Source organism: Balaenoptera acutorostrata, chromosome 16 (assembly GCF_949987535.1).
Source record: "Balaenoptera acutorostrata chromosome 16, mBalAcu1.1, whole genome shotgun sequence".
NCBI classification, from domain to species: Eukaryota; Metazoa; Chordata; class Mammalia; order Artiodactyla; family Balaenopteridae; genus Balaenoptera; species Balaenoptera acutorostrata.
In genome coordinates this window covers 74662253-74676337 of record NC_080079.1, presented here as the reverse complement: position 1 = coordinate 74676337, position 14085 = coordinate 74662253, and the positions used below count along the sequence as shown (strand labels likewise).

Genomic DNA, 14085 nt, shown 5'->3' with positions numbered 1-14085 from the left:
TTTAGTAGATTCACAGTCGTGCAATCATCAGCAATATCTATCTGGAGTATTTTCATTACACCCTCCCCACCCGCCCCCAATTACCCTCACTCTCAATCACTACACTCACGCCTTCCCCCCAGGTGCTGGCGACCACTAATCTTTTTTTTGTCTATAGAGTTGCCTATTCTGGACATTTCGTGCAGACGGAATCGTACAGTGTGGAATCCTCTGTGACAGGCTTCCTTCCCTTGGTGTCACGTGGTGTAAACTCCTCCACATTGAGCACACGTCACCACGTCATTCCCTCTTACCGTCCAGTGACGCCCCATCATGTGTGTACACCACATCTTGTTTGTTTGTTCCTCAGTTGATGGACATCTGGGTTGTCACTTTTTGGCTGTTACGAATATGGCTGCTATGAACACCAGTGTACAAGTTTTTGTTTGAACACACGTTTTCAATTCTTTTGGGTACACACTTAGAAGTGGAATTGCTGGGTTATAGGGTGATCCCACGTCTACCTTTTTGACGAACTGCTGCATTTTTACAGTCCCAGCAGCAGGGTATGAGGCCTCCAATTTCTCCACATCCTCACTGACACTTACTATTTTCCATTTTTTTCCTTTAATTTCATTATAGTCATCCCAGCAATGTGCAGTGCTAGCTCACTGTGGTTTTGGTTTGCACTGCCCTAAAAACTAATGGTGTTACAACATATTTTCATGTGCTTATCGACTATTTGTCTATCTTTGGAGAAACGTCTTTTCAGATTATTTGTTCCTTTTTTAATTGGTTTATTTGTTGTTTTATTATTGAGTTGTAAGAGTTCTCTACGTATCCTGGGATACAAGAAGTCCCTTATCACACATATGATTCTTAAATAGTTTTTCCCATCCTGTGGGTTTTCATTTTACTTTCTTGACTGTGTCCTTTGAAGCACAAAAATTTTAAATTTTGGTGAAGTTCAATTTATCTACTTTTCTCTTGTCACTTGTGCTTTTGGTGTTGTAACAAATAAGACTCTGCCTAACCCAAGTTTACAGAGATTTACTCCTGTATTTTCTTCTAAGAGTTGTATAGTTTCATTCTTACATGTAGATCTATGGTCTGTTTTGAGTTAATTTTTGTGTCTGATGTGAGCTAAGGGTCCGGCTTCATTCTTTCGGATGTGGACGTCCAGTTTACCAGCACCTTTTGGTGAAAAACAATTTTTTCTTCGTTAACTTGTCCTGGCACTCTTGTTGAAAATTAGTTGATCACAGATGCAAGGGTTTATTTTTGGACTTTCAACTCTATTCTGACAATCTACGTGTCTGTCCCTGTGCCAGCACCACACTGTCTTGATTCCTGTAGCTTTGCAGTAAGTTCTGAAATCAGGAGGTATGAGTTTTCCAACATTTTATGACTGTTTGAGCTGGGTCCTTTGAATTCCCATATGAATTTTAGGATTAGCTTGTTAATTTCTACAGAAAACCCTGTCTACTGACTTTTGACCTAAAGGTTGGCAGGTGTATGCTCATTCCTGTACCTACAGGAGTCTGTGACCCAGAAACAGCATCAAATTCCTGGTGAGATGAAAATGGTTTATACCCTGCTTGGTTAAAAAACCCATGGCCAAGAAGAGTAAGAGGAGGTCTAAAAATTTCCAAATTGGAGGGAAGCTGGGACCTAGTTCCCACTTTTCTTGTGATCTTGCAATCCACGGGCAAAAACTAAAAGAAGAAAAACTGCTTTATGGACAAAAACAAGTTTAAGTGGCTCTGAATTCAGAACAGTAGAGCAGATTTTAGTGACAGTAACATTTTTCTAAAGTAGAAAAACCAAGTACTTTCCAGGGATCTTAGATTTTAAATCATCTGAACCACCCCTACCCACGAAGGTAACACACAGCAGGGCTATGGTAACCCTCAGGCTTGGGAGTCAACAGTTCCCGAGGTCTGAATCCTGGCTGTGCCCCTACTAACCGAACACCCTCGGACAAGGCCCGCCAGCTCTCACTGAGGACCAGGCTGCCGTGACGTCCCCGACGCACTGATGGACCTCAGCACCGCCCCCAGCTGCCCCAGGACTGCTGGCCGCCCTGGCAGCTCAATCCCCGTTCCTGAGACTCCGGGCATCTCTCCTCTCTCCTGTCGCCTCAGCGGACAACATTCTCCAGCATCCCCATGAAGGAGAGATTTCACAGGAAATCAAGTGAAATACACTTTGGAAATGCCACCAACATGACCAAACTCATATTTTTTTGTTAGAAGTGACTGGCAGGGATAGACATATTTTTTCATGTTGTGAGTCAGAGAAGGATGAAAGCAGTACGAGAGCTCCTGCTCGGAATCTGGACCCGTGAAGGACTTTACTTCTCATCTCCACAGCACTGACATTACCATTAAATGTTTTCTGACATGTGGTCTCCCATAACCTAATACTGAAATAAATTTAAAACAGTTTTCAGTGGCTACACTTGGCATTAAACTATAGAAGAAATGAGGAAAACATTTAACCAAACTTCTGAGAGAGAAACATAATTTTCGGGAAGGGAAGCTTCAACGCCTGAACCTGCACCAGGATAGAAGTTTCTATATTACCGAATTGCACAGGTCCCCGTGGCCCTGGATTTTATTTTTTTAGTCTGCTCTTTCTTGGGCAATTTCTACTGTTTCACCCTCAGGTTCACTGATTCCATCCTCTGTCATCTCCATTCTGCTGGTGGGTCTACCCACGGACTTTGGCGTTCAGTTACTGTATTTTACATTCTAAAATGCTCATTTCATTCTTCCTTACAGCTTCTGTATCTTTGTTAAAACTTTCAATTTCTTGGCCAAGAATTTCTATTTTTCATTTGTTTCCAGTGGGTTTGTCATTGCTCACTGAGGTGTTTTTATGATGGCTGTTGGAAAATCTCTGCCCTATAATTCCAACATCTGTGACGTCTTGCTGTTGGCATGTCGGCTGTTTCTCTCACTCTGGCTGATTTTCCTGGCTCTTGGCATGACATGTGATTTCCAATTGTGTCTCTCGTGCTGTTCCTGGGGTCCTGAGGTCCCTGGCCAGTGTGCCTTCTTCCCTCTACCATTCAGGTCTTCTTACATCTGTTTTATGTACAACATCCAAGGTGTTTATCTGACTTAGGAGGAGGGGCAGGGGGCAGTGTGTCTATTCCACTTCGTCTAGGACTGGAAGTGTCCTCAGGGCTTTTCCTGAAAAGTAAGGCTCTGTGTACCTGACCCTGTTAAGAAGAACAGTCTAGATAATGTGAATAACTTTTGAGTTATTGTGAATACTTTCCCAATATCATGACTTCAGTCCCATCTCCACATCATCTGTCAGCACAGGGAAGCTGCCCTCCGCATTTTACATAACATAATCCTTATCTGGAATGTTCCTTCGTTTCCCCACTTCCCCCTTCAAAAACCCACCCAAGAACCACTTCCTTCCGGACAACTCTCTCTACTCCTGTTCACACAAATCTCTCTTCCCACCTCCAGATTTGGTTGGACTGTCCCTTGGTCTGTTTTTCTTGAAGGAAGGGAATACACCTCACGTGTGCTTGTACCGTGGACTAAGTGTCGGATGCAAAGGATGCTCTCAAAAATGAATTCAGGGGCTTCCCTGGTGGCGCAGTGGTTGAGAGTCTGCCTGCTAATGCAGGGGACACGGGTTCGAGCCCTGGTCTGGGAAGATCCCACATGCCACGGAGCAGCTGGGCCCGTGAGCCACAACTACTGAGCCTGCGCGTCTGGAGCCTGTGCCCCGCAACGGGAGGGGCCGCGATAGTGAAAGGCCCGCGCACCGCGATGAAGAGCGGTCCCCGCACCGCAATGAAGAGTGGCCCCCACTTGCCGTAACCAGAGAAAGCCCTCGCACGAACCGAAGACCCAACACAGCCAAAAAAAAATAAATAAATAAATAAATAAAGTAGCTATAAAAAAAAAAAAAAATGAATTCAGGTAACTTTGCTGCATATTAGAAAGGGAAAGGACCAAAGAAATATCTAATCCAACCCCTAAATGTGCAGATAAGGAAAATAAGATTCTTCCTTTATAAAATACACACCGAAAGATCACATGAGCCCCAGAGGAACACAAGAAAGACAAGAATAATGGGGTCTCTTACAGAATTAACCAGAAGCTAACCACTTTACATCATTAGGAGCCAGGATTACCTTGCCTAGAGAATAACCTCCTGGCTTAGAGAGGAGAAAATGTGGTGTTGTCTTAATATACAGCACTGGTTTCTGGACGTAAGAGTCAACCGCAATCCCACTGTCGGGTTGGTAGTCTGCAGAGATAGCCAGGCCTTGGACTTTAGCAGCGGCGCTTCCCCAGCCCTCCAGCCTGGAAGCTGTCTGACCTGAAGCCTAATCGTCTTTCATGCTCTCTCATTATTCATTGTCTCTATTTCCACAGAAACTCGACATTCACAACCAAAACCTCGAATATGGGAGCCACGTGAAATGACGGAGAGAGGAGGTGACACACAACTCTGCAGACGAGGCCCATGTCCACTGAGGAAGTGGCCCTGCCTGGCTCTCAGGCTCCCCGTGCGCCACCTGCCTCCCCTACCGCCACTCCCCAGCGACCACAGTGCCCTGGTGCTGCACTGACCTTCTTCGCATTTACCCGTATCTGAAATTGCCTACATGCTTGCTGACGTTTCTCCTATCCAGCCCCTCCACTAGAATGTCAGCTCCACGAGGACGAGGACTTGGTCTGTCTTGTTCATCACCAAGACTCGGGGCGAGGCCGAGCGCACAGGAGACGCTCAATCCATATTTACCAAGTGAGAGAACAAACGAATGAAGCAACACACACACAGATTTCTCCAAGTCTGGCTGGTCTAATAACCCTAACGGCTGTCTACCGCCCCAAAGGTACCCTGGACACTTTGGTGACAACATGTGGATGTCCCCCTGGGGCCAGCCGGCCCTGGGGACAAGTAGCCAGCGACGTGAGGCGCTCACTGGCTCTCTGCAGCTGGAGCGCACGCCCGGCCCTCCCACGGAAGTGGCCCTGCCAGCGCCCCCGTTTCACCTGGCGCCCGCAGGGGGTGGCGGAGAGGGACGAGCAGAGTGTGTGGCCGCACTGCTGCAAACCAACCGAGGCGGCGCGGGGAGGACGGTGACAAAGGGACACAGGGAGGCGGTGGGAGAGAAAGGCAAGTCTGCGGGCAAAGCGCCAGCCGTGCCTCCGGAGCCCCCGACGCCCGGCGCAGACGCCGCCCCTGACCTCCGCGCCCTCCGCATGCGCCCCGCCCCAGGGCTCCTCCCACCGCGGGGGCCCCCGAGCCCCCGAGGGCGAAGACAGGTTCCCGGGCCGCGCCCAGAGCCACATTCATCCGTTCCAGGCAGGGCGTCTCACCAGCTGGGTCCCTGACATGTGGCCAGTGTGACTGAGGAAACGATGTCTCTAATTTAATTCAGTTTAATTTAAAAGTAAATAGTCACACGTGGCTAATGGCCACGGCAGTGCACGGTGCAGACAGCACACTTCCACCCTAGTGGAAACTCCTCTGGACGGTGCTACTCTACAGCATCTGGAGACTGTGCTTCAGACTGCAGCCACGGCTTCTCCTCCCCACAAGCAGGAGGCGGCCAGTTTCAAGGGGAAACCTTTAAAATAAGACGGCACTTATTTCATCGCCCTGGGGGGAGATGCGCCCAGACCCAGAGCACTGCTGCCCGCGTGCCGATGTGGGCAAGGCCCCGGCGCCTGGCGAGCGGGGCACGGCAGGAGCCTCAGGCAGCTCCCCGTAGGCAAGTCTGCTTTGTCATCCAGCAGAGGTGTAACTTCGGTTCGATAAACTAACAGGCAGCCAGACTCACCTATATTCTGCCACGAGAGGAAAAAATACCGCTAACTCAAAGCCACAGGTGCATCTAGAGCCACGAGCTGTTTCAGGGATCCGCTCCACACCTGCGGGTAGACAGGCCCGGGGGTACTCACACTGAACACCTTAATGTCGTTTCGGGTTCTTATCTCTTCCACGAGGGCCAGCGGTTTTCCTTTGGGTACTGGGATGGTGCCAAGGACGACAGTCCCCGGGCTGGAGAGCATCTGGCGAACGGCCTGGATGAACGGCTGACTGAAGAGCTCCATCTTGCCCACCTCGTCGATGACACACACGCTCTGCCCCGGGCCACCTCTGGGACCCGCCTGAGGACGACAGAGACACTAACTGGGACAGCGGGTCACATGAGGCAACGGGCCCAGGGGTCCCCCTCCCCCGTCACTCACCGACTGACCGTCAGAGCAGGGAAGGCAGCCCCACTTCGGGAAGCAGGAGGCCATCTCTCCGTCCACCCAGGGCAATCAACGGGCAGGAGAATCCAGGGGAGCTCCCTTGGAGACCACAGCACCCAGAAAACTCAGTTCCCTGAGCACCCAGTTTCCCTGGCAATTTCCACTCTTCTAGAATGGTCCTGATAATAACCAAGCTTTATATTTATATACACCCAGGAAATAAGCAGGACCCAAATGACTCAGGCTTAAAAGAACTGAGGCAGCAGGCCTGGGAGCCCTTATCAGTTTTTTCGATTGTGAGCTGTATGATTGCCTGTCTGCTGGGAAGAGGTGACCGCTGTGGCCAGATGCCTGTGTCTTTCCCAATCTGCGCTACGAGGGTCGGTGGAAAGGAATGAAAGTGAAAAGAGAAGGAGTCCTGGTTAAAAAAAAAAAAAAAAAAAGTGAGCACGTTGTGCCCTTTAATCTCAGCTTCCCCTGCTAGTGACTTTATACCAATGCACTTCCACTACGTCCTTGAAGACCCACCCCTCTCGGAAGAGGTGGGGCAGCCAGCCTCCAAGAGTCCTCAGGACTCCCAGCTCCTGGGGTGTGCACCCTGTGGGTGGGCCTGTGTGATCCCCAGAGAATGACAGCACGCAAAAAAGACTGCTGTTTCTGTCTCGGTCTCAATCTCCATCCATCCATCCATCCATCCACCCACCTACCCATCCACCCATCCATCCACCCATCCATCCATCCATCCACCTATCCATCCATCCATCCATCCATTCATCCATCCACCCATCCACCCATCCACCTATCCTGGATCACCTGCTCGCAGGGAAGATGCCTGCCATGTTGCGAGGACACGCAGGCAGCTGACGGTGAGGTCCAGGTGATAAGGAACTGAGGCCTCATGTCAACAGCCCTGGAGGATCTGAGGCCTCCCAGCAACCATGACCGTGAACTTGGAAGCCTCAGGGCACTGCAGCCTCATGAGAGACCCTGAGCCTGAACCATTCAGCAAAGCCGTTCCTGGATTCCTGATCCAGGGAAACTGTGAGATCATAAATGTTCATTGTTTTAAACTGCTAGATCTTGGGGTAATTTGTTACACAGCAACAGGGAACTAATACACATGTCCTCTCTAGAAAGCCTTCCCAGAGAAAGCTGATAGGACTCTGAGTAGTTTTTCCACAGCAGGGACACAATAGAACATACAATAAGCACTTCAGTGAATGCTGAGTGACAAATACATTTCTATGTCTTTATATAAATGATTATTTTGAAAATGGTATGTAAAGCTGATTTACAAAGTACTTTTCACTGTAAGTTCTCAGATTCCTTAAATACTGACATCAATACATTCTCAGAATGAATGGCTACATTAAGCTAGATTTTGCTCCAATTCTAAATACCAAAGCTCTTACACAGTGTGGCCATGGGTGGCGTGCATGTGGTGACCAGTGACAGATGGGGCGGAGGGCAGATCCTGGAGCCTCGTATGGTGCACAGAGGGGTGGGATGCTGTCCAAAGGCTGAGACTCGAAGTCAGGATCACACATTGTGGATTCAGGAAGACAGGGGAGACTTCTTTTGGAACAGACAGTATGGGATTGGAGGGAAGCCTCAGAGCAGTGGTTTTCAAACTTTTCTGTAAGTGGTACTCTTTGAATTCTCCTGCTTACTATCAAATACATATAACATATTTTTCTACTCCTTTTATTGGCAGAAAGACCAGGAAGGGGCCACTGTAGTCGTGCGAGAGAGGTCTAAACAAGCACTCAAACTTCTGTGTTGCTAGTGCACTTCACGTTCACCTCTGAGTGCACCTGCGTGCGTTTGTATACACATAGCTACCCCGTCTCCCCGCTAGAAGCAGAGATGACGCTGTATTCATCTTTTTCCTTCCCATGGAGTTGAACAGCGCAAAGCTGGGCTGAGGCAGCTGATGTGGCCCTGCACTGGTGGGGCGGCCAAGCGAGGCACAGTGAGCAGTCAGTTGCTATTTCAACATTTTCTTCAAAAAATGAATGCCGGGGCTTCCCTGGTGCCGCAGTGGTTAAGAATCCGCCTGCCAATGCAGGGGACACGGGTTCGATCCCTGGTCCGGGAAGATCCCACATGTCGCGGAGCAACTAAGCCCGTGCGCCACAACTACTGAGCCCGCGAGCCACAACTACTGAGCCCGCGTGCCACAGCTACTGAGCCCGTGCACCACAACTACTGAGCCTGTGCTCTAGAGCCCGCGAGCCACAACTACTGAGCCCACGTGCCACAGCTACTGAGCCCGCGTGCCACAACTACTGAGCCCACGTGCCACAACTACTGAAGCCTGTGCGCCTAGAGCCCGTGCTCCACAACAAGAGAAGCCACTGCAATAAGAAGCCCGCACACCGCAACGAAGAGTAGCCCCCGCTTGCTGCAACTAGAGAGAGCCCGTGCGCAGCAACGAAGACTCAATGCAGCCAAAAGAAAAGAATGCCAAACTGGGGAGAAAGAAAACAGCTGTCGGCCACCCGTGTGTCAGCATAAAGGCAGACACTCCCACAAGAGCGAGCCGTCCCAAGTGACCTGCCTCTGAGTCAGGAGTGTCTGGGGCACTTTGCTGTCCCCAGAGACTATTAATACCTGGGGACGCTGTCTTTCCGGAGGCTACAATCTAAACACCAAACAGAACTCCACTCCAGCACATCAGAACGACAGTTTTGAAAGCAGTTAGTCCTGAGAAAAACAACATCAAAGCATGTGTGAGCAGCCATGGCTCTGTGTTTAGTGGGTGCACGTACGCGGGGGGTCAGATACACGTGAGCAGGTCCACTATAAAGCACACGGCTCCACAGCCACCCTGCCTGCCTTCCTCTACGACGTTCACCAATCAGAGCTCACCTGCATCATTTAAACTTCCGGACACACACGTAGACATTATTTTCTACCAACTGGAAATGCTCATTTGAAAACCTTAGCTTATATAAAATCCCCATTCTGTCCAGAATTAGGGACTTCATTATCCAGAAACTATAGGAATCTCAAAAAGTCTGGGATTTTTAATGAAAAATTGAGTTATTCACGCTCAGTTGAGACAGATATCAGAGGCTAAGCCACTCAGACACCTGTAAACAGTCAGCCTGTTTTTCTGAATAACACATGAACATATATGCACGAGCTTAATAAAAGAACCACGATTATGTTCAGAATTGTTTCCTTTCTATATGGATTCAAGCAATTTTAAAAGGAAACAAAAAAAAAACCCAGTGACCATTCACCCCGTTTCCATTATTCTAAATGCTCTTCTGAGTTGAGGAAGACACAGGGGTACAGCACTAGGGCCCAGGTTTGAAAACCATCAGTAGCTTGGCTCCGGCTTCCCCGTTTCTGGCCGTGGGTTCCGGCCGTGGGTCTGGAGTAAGGAGCCCGTGGAGGACTCTGGGTGGCTCTGGGCCACGCGGTTAAAAGCACTGAGCACACGCTATGGGGAGCAGCCGTTCTCCGGGCACCCCCTCCCCGCAGAGGACAACTCAGGCGGCATCACTGCGGTCCTCTGTGCCAACCCCCACGCTCTGCTCTTGTGCTTGCATTTCAGCTTGTTATACATTTTCACTGTCACAAAGAGTGGGAAAACCTTCTCTGTGCAAAGCATATTTCAGTCCCTATGTTGGTTCTGAGGGAGAAGATATTTCCTTGGGATCGAGTCCTAAAGTTGACCAGCCAGGAGTAAGAGAAGTTATGAATAATTTTATAGCTTTGGTTACACTCAGCTAGCTTGTTTTTCAGAAAGATTAAATCAATTTAGAGCGACAACGAAACACCTCTGCATCAGCTTTGCTGGAGAGCTGAAAAACAGTGTGATTCTTTTGGTCCTTTGTTTAATCCTTATGTGTACTTTTAAGGATACAAAGAAAATGTAAACATAAAATAAGCAATTTCCTTCAACCAAAATACTGAACAAAGAAAAAGCTAATTAAAGTTGCCTTTACCTTATTCTGAATTATTTAAATAATACATATTTCCAGTGGTATTAAGGTTGCATTTGTTTTTTTTTTTAAACATCAGACACAGACTGGCTTCTGAGCTCGCCTGTCTGGGACAGCAAGTCTCAAAAGTGATGGGAGGGAACAAGGCGGCTGTCGGCCAGAAGGTAGGCAACAGAACTGGAGCCCTGCCCCCTGAATAGCCGCAAGTTCTGGGGAAGCTGGAAAGGCAAATGGTGCAAACAGCAGCCAAGGCCAAGCAAGTTCCTTGACCCTCTTAAGTTATTAGCTATAAGGCAGGGCTCCAATTAGACTTTTATGTGTGTTTATTCCAAGCTTTAAAGTTTCAGGATCCCTCGGCAGTCTGGTGGCATGTCGACTGCATGTCCCTGGGGAGTAAAATCCCAGGCTGGCGGCCAGCACGAGACGTTTAGACGGCCCTATGCGCCCCGCAGCACTGAGCGCAGGTGGGGCAGAGCTGCTCCCACCCACACGCCGGAGGCTGGTGCTAAGGCTCTTCCTGGACCGTCCCCACGGGCCTCCCCCGGCTCCACACCAGCCCCTGACCGCAGAGCGCCTTGGCATCTTCCAAGCTACGAGAAGGACCCTGGGGCTGAAACGGCATCTGCTGGCTGGCTGTCAGCCCAGGGGGATTAAGAAACCAGTCCTCCTCGTGATCCCAGCGCCCTAGGACCAGACTAGATGTTTGGGCTCGTGGGTCCCACGATGGGCCCTGGTTCCCAGCAGACACAAATCAGACTGTTGATGTGACGTCCTCCCAAGGTACTGTGCCCATCACCTCCCTCAACTTCTCAAGAATAGTAACCAGGGCTTCCCTGGTGGCGCAGTGGTTGAGAATCTGCCTGCCAATGCAGGGGACTCGGGTTCGAGCCCTCGTCTGGGAAGATCCCACATGCCGCGGAGCAACTAGGCCCGTGAGCCACAACTACTGAGCCTGCACGTCTGGAGCCTGTGCTCCGCAACAAGAGAGGCCACGATAGTGAGAGGCCTGCGCACCACGATTAAGAGTGGCCCCCGCTTGCCGCAACTAGAGAAAGCCCTCGCACAGAAACAAAGACCCAACACAGCCAAAAATAAATAAATAAATAAATTTATTTAAAACAAAACAAAACAAAACAAAACAATGAAGTCTGTCGCATTGACTGGCTCCTACTTTCGTGAATGATTTCTCTGCAGCAGGCAATGCTGTTTGACAGCATTTTACCCACAGGCCTTCTTTCAAAATTGGAGTCAATCCTCTCAAACGCTGCCACTGCTTTATCGACTAAGTTTATGGAATGCCCTAAATCTCTGTTGTCACGTCAACAAGCTTCACAGCATCTTCACCAGGAGCAGATTCCATCTCAAGAAACCTCTTTTTTTGCTCATCCATAAGAAGCAACTCCTCATCCATTGAAGTTTTATCCTGAGATGGCAGCAACTCAGTCCCATCTTCAGGCTCCACTTCTAGTTCTCTTGCTGTTTCCATCACATCTGTGGTTACTTCCTCCACTGAGGTCTTTTTTTTTCCCCAATATTATGGCTTTTATTAAAACGCTGCACAGAATATCCTTATACACACATTTGACTCTCTCATTAGGATAAACCTCCAAAAGTGGAAATCACTGGGTCATCCACTGAAGTCTTGAACCCCTCAGTCATCCATGAGGATTCGAAGCAACTTCTTTCAAATTCCTGTTAATGTTGATATTTTGACCTCTTCCCATGAATCATGAACATTCTTAATGGCATCTAGAATGGTGAATCCTTTCCAGAAGGTTTTCAGTTGACTTTGTCCAGATCCATCAGAAGAATCACTATCTCTGGCAGCTACAGCCTTACAAAATATATTCCTTAAATAATAAGACCTAAAAGTTGAAGTTACTCTTTGATCCATGGGCTGTAGAATGGATGTTTTCTGAGCAGGCATGAAAAAAACATGAATCTCCGGCTTCTCCATCAGAGCTCTTGGGTGACCAGGTGCATTGTCAATTTTGAAAGGAATCTTTTTTTCTGAGCAGTAGGTCTCAGCAGTGGGCTTCATATATTCAGTAAACTATGTTGTCAACAGATGTGCTGTCACCCAGGCTTTGTTATTCCATGTACAGAGCCTAGGAAGAGTAGATTTAGCATAATTCTTAAGGGCTCTAGGATTTTCAGAATGGTAAATAAACACTGGCTTCAACTTCAAGTCACCAGCTGCACTGGCCCCTACCAAGAGAGTCAGCCTGTCCTTTGAAGCTTTGAAGCCAGGCACTGACTTCTCCTCTCCAGCTATGAAAGTCCTAGATGGCATCTTCTTCCAATAGAAGGCTGTTTCTTCTACATTGAAACTGTTGTTTGGTGTAGCCACCTTCATGAATATCTTAGCTAGACCTTCTGGAGAACTTGCTGCAGCTTGTGCACCAGCACCTGGGGCTTTACCCTGTCCTTTCATGTTATGGAGATGGCTTCTTTCCTCAAACCTCATGAACCAACCTCTGCTGGCTTCAAACTCTTCTTCTGCGGCTTCCTCACCTCTCTCAGCCCTCACAGAACTGAAGACAGCTAGGGCTTTGCTCTGGATTACGCTCTGGCTTAAGGGAATATTGTCGCTGTTTTGATCCTCTATCCGGCCACTAAAACTTTCTTCCTGTCAGCAGTAAGGTTGCTTTGCTTTCTTATCATTTGTGTGTTCACTTTTAACTTCCTTCAAGAACTTTTCCTTTGCATTCACAGCTTGGCTAACCGGCACAGGAGGCCTAGCTTTCTGACTGTCTCGGCTTTCAACGTGCCTTCCTCGCTGCGCTTAATCATTTCCAGCTTTTGAAGAGTGAAAAAACGCGCAACTCTTCCTTTCACTTGAATGCTTAGAGGCCGCAAACCTTCAATTTGTAAAAAACACAGTATCTGCAAAGCACAAGACAATGAGGTATGCCTGTACTACCTTCTAAATCTTCCTTATCAGCTGACGGTGTTTACAATAACTATTTTTTTAAAATTTCAATTGCTTAGTCAACATTTTAATCATTACTTAAGCTTTTGATAAAAGTTTGGTATTTTTGATGCCTGATAACCTTCTATTAGAAATTGTCTGAAGGAGATAAAGTTGATAATTTTTGCTACAGTGAAATGGTGACAACTTTTTTTCTAACTAATGAGGTAAATGGATACAAAGAGAGGAGTACAGCTTAGATTAGGGAAAAATCAATCTTTATGGGTTTGTTTAGTTCAGATTTTGAATGTACAGTGATTTTATGTTTGTTTCACCTTGCTATAGAAAGTATTTCAAAAGGGCGTAGCTAAATTTGTTTTCCAGTTGCAGCCTCAAGAGAAAGTTATTATCTTAAGATAACCTGATAAAGTTTATAAAAAATTAGAAAAATTAACTGGGAGAAACTTCGATGAGGAGGATGTGCGTGGTCATAAAGCAGCTCCCTACTCGCAGCTACTCGTTCAAAGGAAGAAGAGAATACACGTACAGGGGAGAAATTGGTCAATTGCTTGATCGGGTAATCAAAGTAACATCACTAACCATCGCATGCCTCCAGATGAGAGGCCAAGAAGGGTGCATCACCACACACTACAGAAGTCCAGCTGAACCTAACCACAAGGAACCATCAGAAAACCCCAAAAGAGGAACAGCCTACTAAAAGAGAACTGTACTCTTCAAAAATGTCAGTGTCACAAAGGACAAGAAAAATGACTGTGGAAATGTTCCACATTAAAGGAGGCTATCAAGATACGACAACTAGGGCTTCCCTGGTGGCGCAGTGGTTGAGAATCTGCCTGCCAATGCAGGGGACACGGGTTTGAGCCCTGGTCTGGGAAGATCCCACATGCCGCGGAGCAACTGGGCCCGTGAGCCACGACTACTGAGCCTGTGCGTCTGGAGCCTGTGCTCCGCAACAAGAGAGGCCGCGACAGTGAGAGGC

General features: G+C 48.1%; 1 protein-coding gene across 3 annotated transcripts in view; it reads right to left on the bottom strand.

Moving 5' to 3' along the window:
* The window catches only part of NTPCR (nucleoside-triphosphatase, cancer-related), a 43188-nt gene that overhangs the window by 4450 nt on the left and 24653 nt on the right, over window positions 1-14085 (bottom strand). For 2 of the 3 annotated variants that reach the window (XM_057531599.1, XM_007173764.2), the window contains exon 4: window positions 5922-6131. The exons of the other annotated variant lie outside the window; for it this stretch is intronic. In XM_057531599.1, the coding sequence (XP_057387582.1) occupies window positions 5922-6131 (210 nt within the window). The remainder of the gene's footprint in view (window positions 1-5921; window positions 6132-14085) is intronic. 3 annotated transcript variants of the gene reach the window in all.